At 38.9% G+C, this 19325-nt stretch overlaps 1 protein-coding gene across 1 annotated transcript in view; it reads left to right on the top strand.

Annotated features, from left to right (window-relative positions):
* LOC146798073 (cytochrome P450 2G1-like) overlaps positions 1-19325 on the top strand; it is a 998619-nt gene that overhangs the window by 928948 nt on the left and 50346 nt on the right. The window contains exon 17 of the mRNA XM_085625291.1: positions 4180-4367. Coding sequence (XP_085481417.1) covers positions 4180-4367 — 188 coding nt within the window. The remainder of the gene's footprint in view (positions 1-4179; positions 4368-19325) is intronic.

Raw genomic sequence — 19325 nt, 5'->3', positions numbered from 1 at the left:
TCATTTGCCACTGGTATCCTGAATCTGACCTACTAGTGCTCTGCGTGTTGGGCTAAGCACATCCCTCCTACATTTGACTGTCAGGATAGGAAGTAGTTAAATGCTTCTCGGGGAGTTAGTGGGGGGAACAAAATCTCAGAACTCAACAGTCAACCAAGAGACACAATAGTGTATTGGATCACTGCCAAAATATAGAGGGACTGAATATTGAGGTACCAAAATATCGACTCAAAAATATCGAAGTCAAGAATAGCGACATCCTATCTACATCATGGTAAGTACAAAAATATCGAGAAAAAAAATTTTGATGTGAAAAATATAGTTGTAAAAAATATCGGTTTTTTTAAATGTTAAAAAAATAATGTAAAATAAATAATACATATAATTAAAAAGAAATATAGTTAAAAATATTAAAACAGGTTAAAAAATAATAACTAATACATATAATGTTAAAATAAATTAAACATATACATATATAAAACAATATATATACTTACTCCACAGAGTGCAACAGTAGGGAAAGTGTTGGATAGCGTAGGGTTAAAAATTACTATTCCCACTCCAGAGAGTGCAACAGTAGAGAAAGTGTTGGATAGCGTAGGGATAAAAATTACTATTCCCACTCCAAAGAGTGCAACAGTAGGGAAAGTGTTGGATAGCGTAGGGGTTAAAAATAACATACTTATAAATTAGATATTTTTTGTAATTAAAAAATGATTTATTAAGTTAACAATAAATTAATTATAAAATACCAATAAATTAATAATTACTTTAATACCATTAAATTACTTCCCACCCTATTCTTCAATAAACGCACAACCCACTCTGCATAAAATTTCACACAATTAATTTAATTATCAATTAATAAAAATTAACTACCAATCAATAATTAATTACCGATAAATTAATTATCACTACCAATAAATAATAATTAATAAAAATTGATTACCAATTAATAATTAACAATAAATGAAGTATCAATGGCAATGAATAATAATTAATACAAAATAATTACCAATTAAAAATTAACAAACTATCAGTACCCCAAAATAAAAATGTATAATTACTTAATTGCAATTTAAATTACTTCCACCCTATTCCCCTATAAACCCACAACCCGCTACAATAATAAATTAATACAATTAATATAATTCTCAATTAATAAAAATTAATTATCCATTAATAATTAACAATAAATGAATTATCAATACCAATAAATAAAAATTAATTACTTAATTACAATTAAATTACTTCCCACCCTAATGTAATATAAATGTAATTAAAAATAATTAATAATTTCTAAAAATTATTATTACATTTACTATAATTAAATTACTTCCCACCCTATTTCCCTATAAACCCATAACCTGCTACGGTACTAAAACGCATAATTTACTTTATAATTGTTTTAATAAGTTCCAAAAATGTTATACATATATTTAATACAGTACAATACTTAACAAACAATATAGAACACATACATATAAAATACATACTAAAATACATAACACTAATATAAACATCGCTATTATTAACATCAATATTTTTGCTGTCGATATTACTAACTTCGATATTAACAAAAAAGATATTTCTTACCGTCAGGTCGATAATCTGGTCGTCGATATTCTTGATGTCGATATTCTGTCCCTACGATATTTAAAAGTCTATTAATGTAGGTCGATATTAAGAACTCGATATTATGTCTGTGCACCAGTGTATTATCCTGCTAAGTGCTTCTCTCTTGATTTAAAAGAATGTACCTTAATGACACACCATCATTTAATACTACCCAGCACAATTGAGGGTCTCACCCCTAGAATGGTGATCATGCCTGCAACTATACTACATCCATTGTTACACTTCTCCACAGACTTGAGTTTCCCAACATCTGTGATTCATCCCCTATAAAATGTGGCACAAGACACTGACTAGTCAAATGTGCAGTATTCTCAAATCACCCCCAAAGCACAGATCAGTCCAATAGTTGAGTTCCAGTTCACCTTGGGATGATTATTCACTGAATATCTTAAGTTCACTATGCGGACCTCTGTCTATATTTTAGTCTCTCAATCTCACTTAGGGCGTCATTAGCATGGCCGGTGGACATACCCCTGGGAAATGGGACCGCACGCAATGCATGCGGCGGTCCCACACATACCATTAGGATGTGCCCGCCACACTGGCAGGTGCATCCTGCATTCCTAACATTGCGAGAGGCGGTGCTGAAAGCACCGCCCTCCGCAATGCCAAATATGCAAGTTGTGCATTTCAATGCACAACGTGACAGGCACCGTGCAGTGCCTGCCACGTTGTACATTGAAATGCAGGGGGTACCATTGGTAACCCCCCATGTGCACCCCCCACCCCCATAATCCCTGGTGGCCCGCTACGGGCCCCCAATGTAGAAGACCGCATGCGCATAACCCCGCATGTATCTTAATATGGATGGCGATGTCTACCAGACACCGCCACCATATTAACAGCTTTTCCGCCCGGTCGACTCATCGACCGGGCGGAAACCGGCGGACAGTCTTTTCCGTCCGCCGGGGTCCCCCCCGCCATAGTAATATGGTGGGGGAATTTACATGCGGCGGGAGGAAATGTCGGGTAGATCGCCACCGTCATGCGGGTGGTGGCGATCCGCCCGACATACTAATGGGCCCCATAGTTTTCAAGCTCTGTTGTTGCCTGATTCTTGTAGCTGCAATCCAGGGTGGTGAGTCGTGGAGCAGGACACCTGCAGCTGTTTTGCTCCTGTGCGTCTACTCTTCAGCTGTCAGGGTTGCATTTTCAACATAGTTTAGAACAGAGCAACTTAGAGTCCTCAGCATGGCAGTTCCTGCAGCAGTTCTTGTTTTCTGCAGTTATGTCCTCCCTAGGGCCAAATTCAGATGGGATAGTAGTATCGCAAATGAGGCCTCTAGACCAACAAAGCTCCAACCTCTGCTTTGGAGGAGCAGTAGGAGTCCAATGTCACTAGCAGCACCACCTGTCCCTCAGTCAATCTGGACTGCCTTTCTCACTATATGTTTGATATCTACAGAAGCCTTTATTTAGTTTGCAACCAGAACCATTCAGGTTAACAGGGGAACCATTTTCACATACGGTTCACTCCTGGCTTCATGCCCTCACAGTCATGCTTTATCTTGTTCCTCACTCTGGGAGTGTACTGGGTTTCTCGTCCTGGACAGCTTCTCCTCCTGCAGTGCTAGGCACACTAGTCAACAGCCAGACTGGTATGTAGACTCTTGGCAGACCCTTAGCTCCTCCAGTAGAAAGGGCCTGTCCCTATATCTCTGGGAGAATAGCTGCCATATAGACAGCACTCTTGGTGCCGCAGCACTCCTTAGGGTACATTTTTCAAAGATCTGCCTTCCTTGGCCATAAAGAACTTTGAACAGCTTTCTTTGTCATGAGGAACTTGGAACCAAAATAACATGGGTTAGTTTGTGTTATAACTGGGGGTCTCTAGTTGGCAGAGGTAGGTACCTTTGACCAAATAGGGACCCTTGATTCAAGTCAGGGTAAGGGGGATACACACTTTAGATAATCCCTGCTCCCCCCCCCCCCCCTTGGTAGCTTGGCACAAGCAGACAGGCTTATCCCAAAGGCAATGTGTAAAGTATTTGTACCAACACGCACAGTAACACAGTGAAAACAACATAAATGGACACCACACCAGTTTACAAAAATAAAATCTCTTTATCTAATCTGAACAAGACCAAAATGACAAAAATCCAACATACAGATACTTAGTAGATTGTCTTTAAAAAGGTTGTTGCAAAAATAAGCTTGTAGTTGATAAATGCGACACTAAGGGGCCTATTAGGATGGCGGGCGGACTTTAGTTAAAAGGAAAACTGTGTGTTATCGATAAGAGTTAGAAACTCACACTGTGTTTTTCAGACAAAAGGTACACCCATGACTAAACAGTATTTTGTAAAGATCCCGATGTAAGCGCCCTATTGCTACATTTTTAAGTGTGATCTCATGAGAAAATATTTGCTTTTGAATGTGATTTTTGTAAAAAAATGTGCAACTTTGTCAGTGAGGATATATGAACCGAAAGTTAGTACACACTTTTTGGCGAACAAAGTTGAAGATGTGATGAAACAAAATATACCCACAGTGTGTTAGAGCATTAAAGAAAGCTTTGTATTGAATGTATCCGCTTTTCAGAAAAAATGCATGAGGAGATTGACCGTGTGATTGGGCGAGACCGCATCCCTGCGATAGAAGACAGAGGAAAGATGCCCTACACAGATGCTGTGATCCATGAGATCCAGCGTTTTGCTGATCTAGTCCCTGGAGGGCTCCCGCACTGTACAACTAAAGATGTCTTGTTCCAAGGATACTTGATTCCTAAGGTATGACTTTTACTGTATGTATGTTTCATTATTAATGGTACTCAGTGACAAACCTTACTATTTAACTATGCGAATTATAAGCAGCCCTATTAAAAAGCGACCCTTTATTCAATTTTATAGTGATTTTATAAGTAGTCATGTAATCATAACTTTTCTAGCAATGTAACAACAATTATAAAACATACGAGTGTTCTTTAAACCATTTCCATATTATAGTGATGTGATAAAACTATCTTGAACATTTGGCTAATTTTCAGATGTTTGTTTTCAGGTTTTTGGCAGATTACCTTCTGTGTCACACAACTATATTGTTTTTTTTTTGTTACATCTGAAATTTTGCTTGCTATGCGAGATCTTTGGCTAATTATTACTGGTCGGGATATATTTCCTATGCTCAAAACTGTTGCTGGCTACACAAGCCTTCATCCCTTTTGGACCCCTTATAGGCCCTGTTCTGAACATATCTTCTATAGTGTTTCCCATTTGTAGCTAAGCCTGGATGCCACAAATTCCGCACCGTCTCATTGGGCAGCTCAGAACCCAATGCTCCTAAGGGTCTTTAACTATAGAACCTCCACAAGCTGTTAAAGGAAGAATATATAATGGGCCGTGATCCAACAAAAAAGCTGGGCTTTGTTTATTACTGATTTCTAGATATTTAAAATAGTAGTCAAAAACATAAGTAATATAAAAAAAAAGAAAGATTTGGACTGGGACCAGCCATGACATTCTGAGAGTTACTAACCAGTATTGAATAACAAGCATTTGCAATGCGATAGGTCTCTCATTCACACGAGTTGGAGCTATTGGTATTGTAAATGACAATGCCTTTTATTTATGTTTGGGTTTTAAAACATAAATGAAAGGCATTGTCATTTACAATACTGATAGCTTAAACTCTTGCAAATGCGAGACCTATTGCATTGCAATAAAGGGCCTTCTCGACCACTTGTTAGATTGTAAATATCAGAGGAAGAGACCTGCCTGCGACGTCTTCAAAGTAGTGCTAAATAGTGCATTGAAGAAGATGTGCAAGTGTCGTAAATTACACAGACACGAAGTGTGAAGTGAGAGTTACATATGATCCCAGCTATAAACACTAACAAAGCGCTCCAACACCTTTCGCTCTGTGATTACACTATTGCGGCTCAGGAGGAAGAGCGCGGGGGCAGCTATTTTCTGCCCTGTTTGTGATTTGAGTGTGCAGGGTGGCATTGCCTACCGTCATTGATATCTTTGGCCTAATAAAAAACACTCAAGCTGTAGTAGGGCCCTGGGCTGACCCTTCGCTTCGTGCTTTGGTAGGCAGAAGAAAAATCAATGGCAGACCACTGGATGAAAAGGGTTGGCTGAAAGTCCTTAAAAGTATATTATGCATAGACTTTTATTAAGACCCCTGCAGTAAACACATTAACCCACTGAGCCGACGTACCAGGATTTGATTCTGTAACCTGTAGAATACACAGGGATCAATGCAGCAGGCTCACTATACAGTTTTAGAAGGAAAGGAAGCTGTGTAGCAGATACACATCGGACTCTGCAGCAAGTGCATGAACTTGCTGAGTTACAACTGTGTGACCAGGGTGCAATCATGTGACCCCAACACTCATCCCAGCCTGGGCGAGTTTTCCTGTCCGCTTATCTTTTTAACAAGGAAGTTCCACACTGGCCTGGGTGCAGCAAAGGGAAAAGGTGACCAGGGCCAGACTGGGAGGATTACACAGGTCACTGTTTCCCAAAAATAACTCTCGTCACGTGGCCATATTTGTCCCAGAAATATGAAAGCAAAGAAGGAATAATGTGACAGTCAGGGCGAGTCATAAAAAGCCGAGCACAGGCTGCTGAGTGAGCAAAGGGCATCAGTGAGGCCACCGGAGGATTCTGGGACAGCTTTAATACAGACTAAACGTATGGCTTGCCAGAGAACTGGGGTTATCGCGGCAACCTATGTGCATTATCTTCTCTCCGAGACTTGAGAAATAAGGCCCTTGTGACCAGCAAATATACGCCCCCTTGACAGGACAGCATGCCTCTGGTGACCTTTAGCTCTAGTCCCCAGCCTCCCCCTAGTGGCCTGATGCACTGCCCGCACAGAAAAGGTGCAACGTATTCCTCCTGAAAGGCACTCGAGAAATCTAAAACCGGACAGGACCAGCCTGTCCTCTGATACCTAGAATGATGCGCCTCAGGACTACGGCTGCCTGACCCGTGTGGCCTGGACATCTAAGGCTTCTTCCTTATAGAGGACTGGGGCTGTTAGTCTCTAGCGCCACCTACAGCTGTTCTAAAAACATTTAGGTTATCTCCCTAAGACTTAACTCTATCCACCACGACAGTGTTTCAGACCTGTGCCTTTCTGCTGCAAATCGTTATCAGAACCAGACTACAGCACCCAAAATGCACTAGGTAGGATTGAACATTTAAACGCAATACTGTCAGAGTTTAAAAGCCTGCGGGTCCTTTTGGCGACCAAAATACACAGAGGCCTCTGTTGGTGTCGGCATTCTACAAAGAAAACTGGATACTCTGTTGTTAAGGAAGTGCCTACAAGTACGTCCTGTATACTAATGAGCAACCCTGCCTCCTGGAACAGGTCATTAACTGAAGTAAATGGGGAGGGGCTATCCGTAAATCCAAAACCTTCTTAAAGGGGTATGTTTACCTCCCTCTCGTCACATGGACATAACTGCCAACTTTCCCAGTTCCATGCCTAATGTCCTGCTTCAGTCCACTTTTTTGTCCCTTTGAAATCTGGGACTTGTAGTCTTGTTTAATCAATTATAAAGCAGGATTAAAATTAAGTCCCATAAATCAAAGGGAAAAAAAAGGATTGGAGCAGCACATCAACCAAGGGCCTGTGAAACTTGGCCATACATTTAAAAAAATAAATAAACAAAAAAAATATCAACGATCTCCACAATTCAAGAATACACCAAGCCAAAGATGATTTTAGTACATCTATAGTCGGACTGTTTTGATAGGAAATGGCGAAAGGGAGGCTAGAGACAGAAGTAAATCTTTCAATGCCAGTTCTCTCCTAACAAAGGAGAACGATTCTGGGCAGCGCTTGGTGTTGGTTTAAGTATAGCGCTTTCTTGCCATTTTCGCAACCCAAACATGCTTTAGGAATGAAAATACAGGTACAGACTCTGAAACGCAGCACTCAGAATTTGTCGTTAGTGATTTGTCCCCTCTTTATCAAACTAGTCTCCGATGACCCTCCAAACAGTTTAGAACTTGTTCTTACCGGCTCTCTTTCTGTAGTCCCCGAATGATGTCCATTAGATTGAGACAAAAATGATTTATTTATCGGTCTCGTTTTTTTTCTCCAAATTGTCCCTCTTCTTGGTTTTAAAATGTTGTCATGTATGTCCTAGTATCACCGAAAGGGCAAGAAAGCGACTCAAACTGCGGGCTCATTAAGAGTGTAGTTAATGAATACACAGGAGTTTTTTTCACTCCGTTTTATATAGCGCAAACTCGACCCGAAGGTATTGGAGTGCTTTATACGAGCAGCAATTACATTAAATACAGACGCATTCATTTTTGGTAGGCACAAGGAGATGAAGTGATTTGCCCAGAATCACAGGATGTGGAGTCACGAACCTGGTACCAACTACACCAACCAAATCTGCCATGTCCGTGCTACCAACACCTCAATACACACTTGATGGATAATTACTAAACTATTCAAATGCACACATGTTAACCACAGAAAAATGGAGTAATGAGGCAAAGCGTGAGAGGATTCCTCGAGGCGCACAGGTGCCTGCAGGGATTCTGTGAGTTATCTTATCAGTAACTGAACGTGCAAACCGCAGGTTACTCAGCGATCTCCGCAACATTCACTACATCATTGAAATAGAGACCTGAGAGCTGCACTGCATGCTCTGCAGCAAGCGCTCAGCCCCCACCCACCTCCAATCGATTTCACAACGATTCAAGTCTAATCCATTTAAAAGTATGAAGCCTGGAGCCTTGCAGGATACACAGGTGTGCGGGCAGCCGGTTCCTTAACCCACTGAGACGTCTGTCTTTAGGGGGTGGGTCTTTGACAACAGGGAAATGTGGTATTAAAATAGGTGGCTGACATTTTGTCGATTAATTTCTTTGGCGGTGGAGTTTGCAAACGAATGCCCATTTAGTGTCAATTAGGTGCATTCTACAACCCCCAGGCAAGTCGCACCCACCTCGCCGCTCCCCCACGGCTCAGGTAGAGTCTGGGGACCCTGAGTCCGACCCCAGACCCGTCCCGTCCGCCAGGTGTGCCACCCTCTCCTAGTCTGGGACCGAGCCTCAGGTATATGCGAGGACTTCTGCTGTGTGGCGCCATCACCTTCCGGGTCCGGAAGCAGTCAGATAGACTGGACTGAAGGGTAATCACTTACTCCGAGATTATAAACTCTTTACAGACTTTCCTCGGATCTACATCGACAGAGCCTGGAGACGCCGCCGGCCTGTCCGCAGCCGATCCCAGGAGTTACCCCACTGAAGGGACTGTGCCAGTGCCACCCTACAGGTCCTGTGGGGGCGCACAACACATAAAAAAACATTTTCCCCATTAGTGAATAAAGAAAATAGTGCTCACCCACTAGATAAAGCATTCCGTGTAACAAGTGAAGTAAAAGGTCCAGTCCTTTTTGGCGGTATGAAATGGAGACAGGGCGGGAACAAATGGAGACAGGGTGGTACCAAGGCGGGACTAACAAGCCTCGTAATGAATCGAAAGTCCGTGTTTACCAAGGACAATGACACCAGCCAATGAAAAATATGGGAAGAGAGTGGGCGGGGCTTCCACAGCACTTCCACATCATACCCTACTATAGCATGCCTCACAGAGCAAGCAGCACATGCGCGCTGCATCGCTAGGCTCAACCTAAAAATGTGTGTGCCTTTCATTATTGAACATTTAGGGTCAGTGAGATGGTATAAAGAATGAATATCGACGGGAAAATATCGACTAGCATTAATATCGTGGTAAGAATATCGACTGTGAAAAATATCGTAATAGAAAATATCTTTTTAAAAAATATCGTTTATTGAGTGACAAAAATATCGTCAAGAAAAAATATCGATGAACAGAATATCGTTGATCAAAATGTCGTTTTATATAATATCGACAGAAAAATATAAGTTGTTATAAAATTAATAAAAAAATATGTATTATGTTTTTAAAAAATTACAAAACTACTAGTAATATGTGTAAAAAAATATTTTCTGCAAAAGAATTGTTAAAATTTTAGTAGCGGGTTATTGGTATTATAGGGGATAAGGGTGGGTAGTAATTTAAAATTTGGTATTTTCAAAATTTTGAAAATATAAAAATATTAGAAAATAATTAAGAAATCGAAATTTTAATTAGAAATTTCGGTTTGTTCACGAAATTATATTTGTAATTAAATTTTAAAATTCCCCAAAACATTTTTAGGAGCCGGTTATTGGTATTATAGGGGATAAGGGTGGGTAGTAATTTAAAAATTGGTTTTTAAAAAATTTCTAAAATATAAAATTATTAGAAAATAATAAAGAAATCGAAATTTTAATTAGAAATTTCGAATTGTTCACGAAATTAAATTTGTAATAAAATGTTAAACTTCCCCAAAAAAATTTTAGGAGCGGGTTTTTGGTATTATAGGGGATTAGGGTGGGTAGTAATTTAAAAATGTAGTGTTTTAAAAGTGTATAAAATATTAATAAATTAGAAATTTATCATAATCAAATTTTAACCTCGAATTTTTAAATTTTACACAATTTCTTTTTTAATAATAATAAAAAATATTTAATTAATATTGAAGAAGCGTTATTTTGGTATTATAGGGTAATAGGGTATAAAAAATAATTTAGATAGAAAATTTTATATTGTTTACTAACCTGCACATTTCCTGACTTATGTTGGATTGGAGTTAGAATAGTAATTTGTTATGGTTTACTATCCAGCACTTTCCCTGACTTATGTTGGATTGGAGTTTGAATAGTAATTTATTATGGTTTACTATCCTGCACTTTCCCTGAGTTATGTTATGTTTGGAGTTAGAATAGTAATTTATTATGGTTTACTATCCAGCATTTTCCCTGACTTATGTTGGATTGGAGTTAGAATAGTAATTTATTATGGTTTACTATCCAGCACTCTCCCTGACTTATGTTATGTTTGGAGTTAGAATAGTAATTTATTATGGTTTACTATCCAGCACTTTCCCTGACTTATGTTGGATTGGAGTTTGAATAGTAATTTATTATGGTTTACTATCCTGCACTTTCCCTGAGTTATGTTATGTTTGGAGTTAGAATAGTAATTTATTATGGTTTACTATCCAGCATTTTCCCTGACTTATGTTGGATTGGAGTTAGAATAGTAATTTATTATGGTTTACTATCCAGCACTCTCCCTGACTTATGTTATGTTTGGAGTTAGAATAGTAATTTATTATGGTTTACTATCCAGCACTTTTCCTGACTTATGTTGGATTGGAGTTTGAATAGTAATTTATTATGGTTTACTATCCAGCACTCTCCCTGACTTATGTTATGTTTGGAGTTAGAATAGTAATTTATTATGGTTTACTATCCAGCACTCTCCCTGACTTATGTTATGTTTGGAGTTAGAATAGTAATGTATTATGGTTTACTATCCAGCACTTTCTCTGACTTATATTGGATTGGAGTTTGAATAGTAATTTATTATGGTTTACTATCCAGCACTCTCCCTGACTTATGTTATGTTTGGAGTTAGAATAGTAATGTATTATGGTTTACTATCCAGCACTTTCTCTGACTTATGTTGGATTGGAGTTTGAATAGTAATTTATTATGGTTTACTATCCAGCACTTTCCTTGACTTATGTTTTGTTTGGAGTTAGAATAGTTAATTATAATGGTTTACTATCCACCATTTACCCTGACTTACGTAGGATTGGATTTAGAATAGTTAATTATTATGGTTTATTATCCAGCATTATCTATTTACTATTTTTAATAAGAATTATATATGTCATGTTGTAATATTCATTTCAACAATATAAATTAAAAACATTTTTATAACATTTTTACATACATATGATAAGTTTGTAAATTAAGAAATAAATTTTTTTAGATCTTTTATTTTATTCATAGTTTAATTTGTTACTGCAAAGATTTTGAACATTTTATAAAACATTTAACATAATTTTTGTTAACAAATTATATTGCAGTTTTGTACATAAATACAGTTTCAATTATGCATACATTAGTATATTACATTTTTATATTTTTTAGAAAAATTTAATATATTACATATTTTTTATGACATTGATTTTATCACGATATGTACATAACATAAATTTACATTTTTTAACATCTGAGAATAATATTTAACAATGAAAAACATTTTTTAATATACAATGAACAATTAATACATAATTCTATTGAACATATTAATGTATAGTTTACAATATTCATTTGTTTTTTAAGAATAAAATGTAAATTATTACTAAACATGGTTAATTTATATTTAAAGGATGGATTTAGCTATTAGGTCTAAGTATGCTAGACCTTCTATACTTGGGTACAGTCTAGTTTTTTGCTGGAGATATTCGTACATATTTAATGTTTGTTTACTTAGTTTAGGGCCAATTTTAGAAAGGGATTGCTCTATTCTGAGTTCTTGGTAGCTTTGTTCTTTTTTAATGCTTTGGATTAGTTTGTGAAGTGTTGGTTGATTTCTTCCTAAAGTGGCTTGGAAGGCATTATGCCATCCTTCAACTGCGTTGTTAGTTTTAGCTTTCTGTGCTATTGTACTAGCATACACATTCCACCATGGAATTTGAAATTTAGGTTGTCTACGGTGGCCTGAACGATGTAATCTTCCAACCCAGGTATCTTCAAAATAGTCCAAGAAGGGAGTTAGTATTTTCTCATTGGTGCGGTAGAAAGGGCTGTCAATTAATAAATTGTAGTAGTTAGCTACTTCTGTTGTTGGTACATATGCCAATGCAATCAACTTTTTTATTTGATAAGCAAAGTGACTGTTTGTAGAATATTCAATGCTCAAGGTAGATTTTTGTAAGTGCCTCCATATACTTTGGTTGTAGTGATAATAACAACCTTGTATTGAGGTATGGGGATATATCTTAAGGATAGCTTGAATCATGGCTATTTCAAAGTCAATTATAATTCTTTGAGGATAGTAATTATCTGTTAATTCTTTGATCTTTGTTAAAAGTTCAACGTAGGTAGTATTTGTTTTGTTTGGCAGCAGAGTATAAATTAGAGGGATATTTGTATCTTGGTATTCCCCATGGATGGTGTAAAGTTGATAGAAAGGTTTGGGACAAACTTTAAAAGTCCCGTCCATCATCCATGTTTCACATGATTTAAGTTTTTGCAAATTACTATTAGTAGCAAAAAGTAAAAATCGTTTGTCATGACTCTGGTTGTCATACATTAGGAATTTATCCTCATTATGTGTAATGGTATATTCAGGATATATTTTTATATCCTTAAAACTTTCTGGTGTTGGTGGAGTTGGATCTGAAGCACGTTTAGTTTTTGAAATTAATCTTTTTAAGTTGGGAATAGAAGGTAGCTGTCCTGTCACATGTTCTGGCACTTTGCTTAAAACATTTTTCAATAAACTAGTGCTTGTTTCTTGTGATCCTTTACTAGCATCTTTCAATGTTTCCAGTGCTTCTCTAACTTCCACTTCTGTTACATTTGGTGGGTGGTTATGCTCACGTACATTTATCACATTGTTATCAACAGTTGTTGCTCTACCATAGCATGCACTTGAGTAATATTTGCTACATTTCCAATGGGTCTTATTCGCTTTTACTCTTTCTTGGGTGTAGGTGTAACCCATGTAGTTCAGCATTAGTTTCCCTTTCTGCGAAGTAATGAAAGTAGCTCCAGTTGCCATGTCTAAGGTAGATCTGTGGAAAATATATATATGTATTTTTAAGAACATTGAAGTCGATTTACAGAGATGTGTAGAAGAGCAGGAAAAAGCGTGAACATATACTTACTATGTGGCTTAACTGGTAATTCTTTTATTCTTATTTCGCTTTCTGAATTTTCTTCTTTTTAAGTTCTGTAGTAGTGTTAAAGAATAATTGAAAGAAATGATTTAGTGTTATAGGTGTTTGATTTTACTTTCAGAATTGTTATACATACAGTGATTATACTTACTTGATGTAGTAGAAGATGTTGGTAGTGTAGTTGTAGATAGGTAAATAATTTTTTAGAGTCTGTGGAAAAAATAATCATTGTGTTAGTTATAGTATTTGGATGATAGTAGTTGTTAACATATGAAGTAAATAGTACATTTACTTAGCAAGTTTTAATAATTTTTATCAGCTATCTAAGTAGACATGGATAAGGTAGTTTATAAATGTTTTTACATCTAAGTTTTTGGTCGTTGTTGATAAGTTCAACATGTTTTGTTTTCACTCTAAAGAACAACAGTTTTTGAATTAGGGAGTTTATCTACTTTTTGCTAAGTTCGAATGAAAAAAACAACGGGATTTTACTTACTTGAAGTGTAGTATGACGTTTTGTAGTTGGTAGTCGTAGGTTTGTATTCTCGTCTCTCAGCAAGGTAACCTTTTTTCTCCAAGTTTGTGTTAAAAATGGTAAATTACTTTAAGTGTATAATTGTTTTTATATTAGTGAGTTAATTAATGGTAGCTTTTGATTGGTTCAATTAGTGAAATTTCAAAATCATTGGTCGAACGTAATTTCGAATTAGACAACCGTTATTTTCGTAAGAGTTTGTTGGATCACTATTTGTTTGTTAAAGTACATTGTAAAAAGTTTTATATGTGCTTTGTTGTTTTATATGTAAATAATTTATATGTAGAAAATAATGAAATGTCTTTCACATTTAGGCCATCGGAGTGTATGATAGTATCAGTAAATGTAATTTTTTTTAACCTATATTATATATTTTTATATCAATAAGTATTAGGAAAACTAAATAATTATATGTGTGAATAGTTTTGTAAAGTAAAATAGTAAAAACAAGTGAGTAAAATAAAAGAATAGTGCATATCGAGTTGGTAATAAAAAGACAATATATTTTGTATATTTCTATAAGCAGATAGGTCGTCGATGTTAGTGTAGTCGATATAAATGTTTAAGGTAATGATATTTAAAATAAAGTCGATAATGTAGTAGTCGATATTTATGTTGTAGATATTAGTGTGAACGATATTAGGGTTGTCGATAAAAAAAAATCGATATTTGTGTGAATTCTTGTTTAAGTATAGGATGACGATATTAATGTAAGCGATATTTTAGTGACGATATTTATTTCAGACGATATTTATGTTAACGATATTCCATCATGGAACCCAGTGAGATAGCCAGGGAAGAAACAGTGCGCCCTGTTCGGTACGGTATTTTTGCTTTTATCCACTGTAGCCAGATGTTTGGACATATTGCAAAGAGTTTGTCATTAATCACCTATGAATTCTGTGTAGAGTGGTGAGCACACCATGGTGGCTTCTGCTTGCCTGTGCAGACTGAATGGTGACTGCTGTTTGCCTTTGCAGACTGCTTTTGGGGAGTGAAAAGGAGTGCGATGCCATCTGCTGATTGTCTTTACATGTTTGATATGATATTATAATCATCCTGAAGTTGGTTGTTTTGTTCCCTTTACAATGTTGGCAGGTACTGCTAAAAACAGCTGACTTCTCTATGTCTCAGCACCTGAAGAGTTTCATGTGTTTACCTTTCCTTTTTTAATCTGGCCTGTTCCTGTCATAGAGGATAGTGTTTTCCCTCATATTCCCCAAGACTGTTCTGTCCTTCCTAAAATCTGGACATGGGAAAGGGGAATTTCCTGCTAAAGAGCCACAGACTGGATTGCACTGACTTGTGGACATGTCTGGTTAGACTAGCCAGAAGATGCAGAGAAAGATATCTCCTTACCGTACCATCTCTTTACTCTTACCTAAACACATCCGGATGTTATTACTGTTTTAAGGAGATACTTTTATCGCAAAATGTTTCCTTTCTCACTAGGGGACATTTATTCTCCTTTTTGGCAAGCCATTTGAGAGCCTCCCTGAGGACAGAGGATGATATTTGATTTTTACCCATACTGATATGCCTGGGGAGGGTACCTTCATTGTTTATTCAATAAATTCATGCTATAAGAGACACAAGGTTTCCTTGTTGTTGGGATAGTTAACAATCCCAATCAGAAAACAATTAGCGAACGACAAATTCCCAAAGTCAATATAAAATGAAATGTCTAGCCTCTGTATCTTTTCCTCTGCAACTGATTAATTTGAAAGGCACTATGAAAATAAGTGATTTGTTAACTGCCTCTTTTGACCTCTGACAATAATTGGCTCAGACCATACAACACCTGTGAATGTGGTGTGCCTCGGTAAGGGTTGATAGTAACCTCTCCTTAAGAATAGTTCACGGTTGTTGATCCCAGAAGGATCCACCATTTCCAGGTTCCGAAATATTGCTGGAGTTCCCACTCAAGTTATGTAGCAGGTTTATCTTTGCTCTCATGCCTAATTTAACTCCTTAGCCAACCCACACCTTTCTAGACCGAAAAGCTGTGGAGGAAGTCCTTGATTCTTCAGCCTTACTTATGAACCTTCCAGCAATCAGATCTGCTAAATCACAGAGGCCATGTAAAATTGCTCAAGGGACTGTTAATAAGACTAAAACAACAGGGCTTTTAACAAATAAGAATGGCTGTGCTCCGATGAATTACAATGAATCCATGTATTTAAAGACATTTTTATTGGTTACTCAGGCTAATGATTGAAATACGAAATTGGGTTGCTGGTTGACTGGGGTGGAACCCCTGATCAAGCGGCAACCACAATCCTAGTCAAAGTAAGTCAGATACATACCCTAAATGTACCTCTGCTCGACCCTCTGATAGCTTGCCACAGAGCAGTCCGGCTTAGCTTGGAGGCAATGTTTAAAGTATGTGTGAAATCCTTCAACAGTAACGCAGTCAAAACACACTGCAAAATAATCCCACACCAGATTAGAAACTTAGTTTTCTTTAACCCCTTCTGTGCGGCGGATGGAACGGTTCCATCCTCCACCACGATGGGCATGTGCAGAGGACTGAACCGTTCTGTATTCTGTGCATGTCCAGGAAATCCCTCTTGCTGCTTACAGCAGAGGGGTTTCCTTTTTAGGTCTCGACCTTGCTATCATGTAAGCGATCGCAAAGCGAGACTATAGAGGGCGGGTTTGAAAAGTGCTACCAAAAAGCGGATTGCATGGCTAGCACGCGCACAATCACGCGCATCGTGCCGCCATGCAATCCGCCTTTTGGGAGCACTTCAAAGGGTCCGCTCCCCCGTCTGGAATGCGCTACCGCCCCCAAGCGCGCGCGCGCCACGCTCCGCCGGGCTTGTCTTGTTTCGGCAAGAGATTGCCAATGATATGACATCAGTTAATACTTACCACACTGTGATGCAAGGCAGTCATTATAAGACGTGATTGGCAATTGTATCGTAGTGAGAAATACTTCCTCTAGTAAAACTTTACATTATAAAACTACATTATTCAGGATACTTCGAAGACTCATTCATGCTGATATGCGGCAAAGCAGGCTCCAATAATAAACAAGATATTCCCTTGTGGCCGACCCAACGTGCTTCTGTGCCTTCAACGCCTTCAATAAACGCGTTTCTTCAATAGGTTGGCAGCTGTGAAAATAGGCGGCTCTGAGATGTCGGCTGCAGTTCAACAATAGCGACGTTTTCCTCCGGTTATCAAACTGTGAACGGAAGGCAGCAGCGCCGCACACCAAGGATACAAACACACCCCGCTCAGAGCGCGAGAGCCACGTCACTGCTGACAAGAGCAGGCAATGTCCATGTGAGGTACTCGGAGCTTGACAGCACAGGACCATTTAAAGCATGGATTAAGATGTAGGGATAAAAATGACGGAGTTAATTTCGACTTAATTACGAACCGGAGCCCCTCACTTTCTATGCCTTTTCCTAAGCTCTTTCATATGTCACAAATGGGAGCGCTTGGGAAAATGTCAAAATCCTGGTAGAAAAAGCGCTATATTAAGAAAACAGCACTGCCTAAAGTCCGCAGACTTAAATATAGCACTAGGCCATGTAGGAAACATGCAAGGCCAAGAAGACGTGGTTCCGTAAACATGTGTAATAGTCAAGTTACAGGCCTCACTTCAGTTTAGCTCTTCACGGGCCGGGAGGGAACTGCCGCCTCTCTGTGAATTCCAGGTAAACGCAACCATATGCATGCGCTCCTCAAATACTGTATCTCAAATGAAGGGGCTCAGCGCATTTCCACAGCCCCTTCAAGTTCTGAATTTATAAACTAACAGTTGGATGGGCGGGCTCGCCCCTCTGAACGACCCACAACCCCCGTTCTTTGAGCTCCTACCCGTACAGGGCAAGGAATCACCCAAAACAGCTGAAATACCCCTGAGAAAACACGCGCTGCTCCACACATTCCAGGCACTGCGAGGCAGCTACGCCGACCTGGGGGCTTCGCTTGCCTCCTGCAGAGCCACACCCCCCACTCGTGGGACCGGCCGCACAGCACACCCAAATGGTTTTTTTTCCAGTTATCGATTTATTTATTTTTAATTTGCAGTGTGCCATGCTCGCTTTACAATGCCGTACACTTATTTTACATCCTGCCCCACACAGCACTCGGGACGCCGGCTTCAACAATGGTGGGCGCTTTTAGTGTTTTATTGCAGCGCACCACGCGCGCTCTTACTTTAAAAATGGCGACTCGTCATATTCAACTTCTTTTTCCCTTCCTCCGATCCGACAGCAAGCGCTGCTGCTTCTTCTCAACTTCCCGCCAAGACACCCTCGAACCCTCAGGTGAGCGCTCATACGTCACCACCCATCCCAAGACGTAACTGCTATTTGCTCCTAAACCACTCCCCCACAAGCATGTGGCACCTATTCTGTGAAATGCGGAACACTCCTTTATCGTCCCTTTAGTATGCTGTGGAACTAGTCCTAAACACATGTGCCCTCCTCTCTGCCGGCCATTGACCGCGAGGGTCTTTGACGTCCTTCCCAGCCTGAGGGTGTTTTGCTGGCAGTGTCCCTTTCGCACCAGGTCCTACACCTTAGTTAGATAAATCCCTATGGCAAATGTGCTTACCGTCCTCTTCCCAGCACTACCCCGCCCACTCCAAACAACAGGATCCTTGTCCACCCCTCCTTCCCTTCCGAGGGCTCTCTCTGCGAGAGAACTTTTCACTGGGATGGGCTTGTCTACCAGGGTAACTTTTAGCTTGTCACGATTTTTCGTCCAGAAACAAATTATATGCTTTTAGTATCATGCAGGGGCATAGTCATTAATAGCGCAACAGGTACAGTGCCACAGGGGCCTTAGCGGTTGACAGAAATCGAGTTAAGGAAATATGGTGGTATGTTACTCGTAATCCCCACTCGTCCCAATTATTACTTATGGGGTTATCCCACCTATCTGAGACAGGAACCAACCGGATATGGTAAAAATAAAATCCCACCCACACAGCTGGGTGTCATAAAAAGCTTACTTTCACTGCATCCTCGTACCATAACAATCCTAAATGAAGACCATGAATGTCAAGGGAGGGAGAGTGGGCTGTAATGACTCAAATGAGACTCAGAGCGATGAATATTGCTGGTAATTAATCAGGCCATTACCTTACCATCACATGTCCATGTCCCAGTCATTACTTCAGAAACATACCAAAGTAACAATAAGAATAATCAATGATAACAAGTATAGATATATTTATTTTTTATTTTGGAGTTTTATATCGCGTGAATTTGACCCGGAGGTTACAGAGCGCTTTACATGAGTACTAGTTGCGTTGCAGACGATTACATTCATTTGGTTAGGCACCGGGAGATAAAGTGATTTGCCCAGACTCACAGGATAAGCGTCCCTGCCGAGACTTCAACCCGGTTCCCTGGCTTCGAGGTTGACCGCTCTCACTTCCCCTCTCTTCTA

Source organism: Triturus cristatus, chromosome 9, assembly GCF_964204655.1.
Source record: "Triturus cristatus chromosome 9, aTriCri1.1, whole genome shotgun sequence".
Classification (NCBI taxonomy): Eukaryota; Metazoa; Chordata; class Amphibia; order Caudata; family Salamandridae; genus Triturus; species Triturus cristatus.
This window is presented reverse-complemented; position numbering and strand designations above follow the sequence as displayed.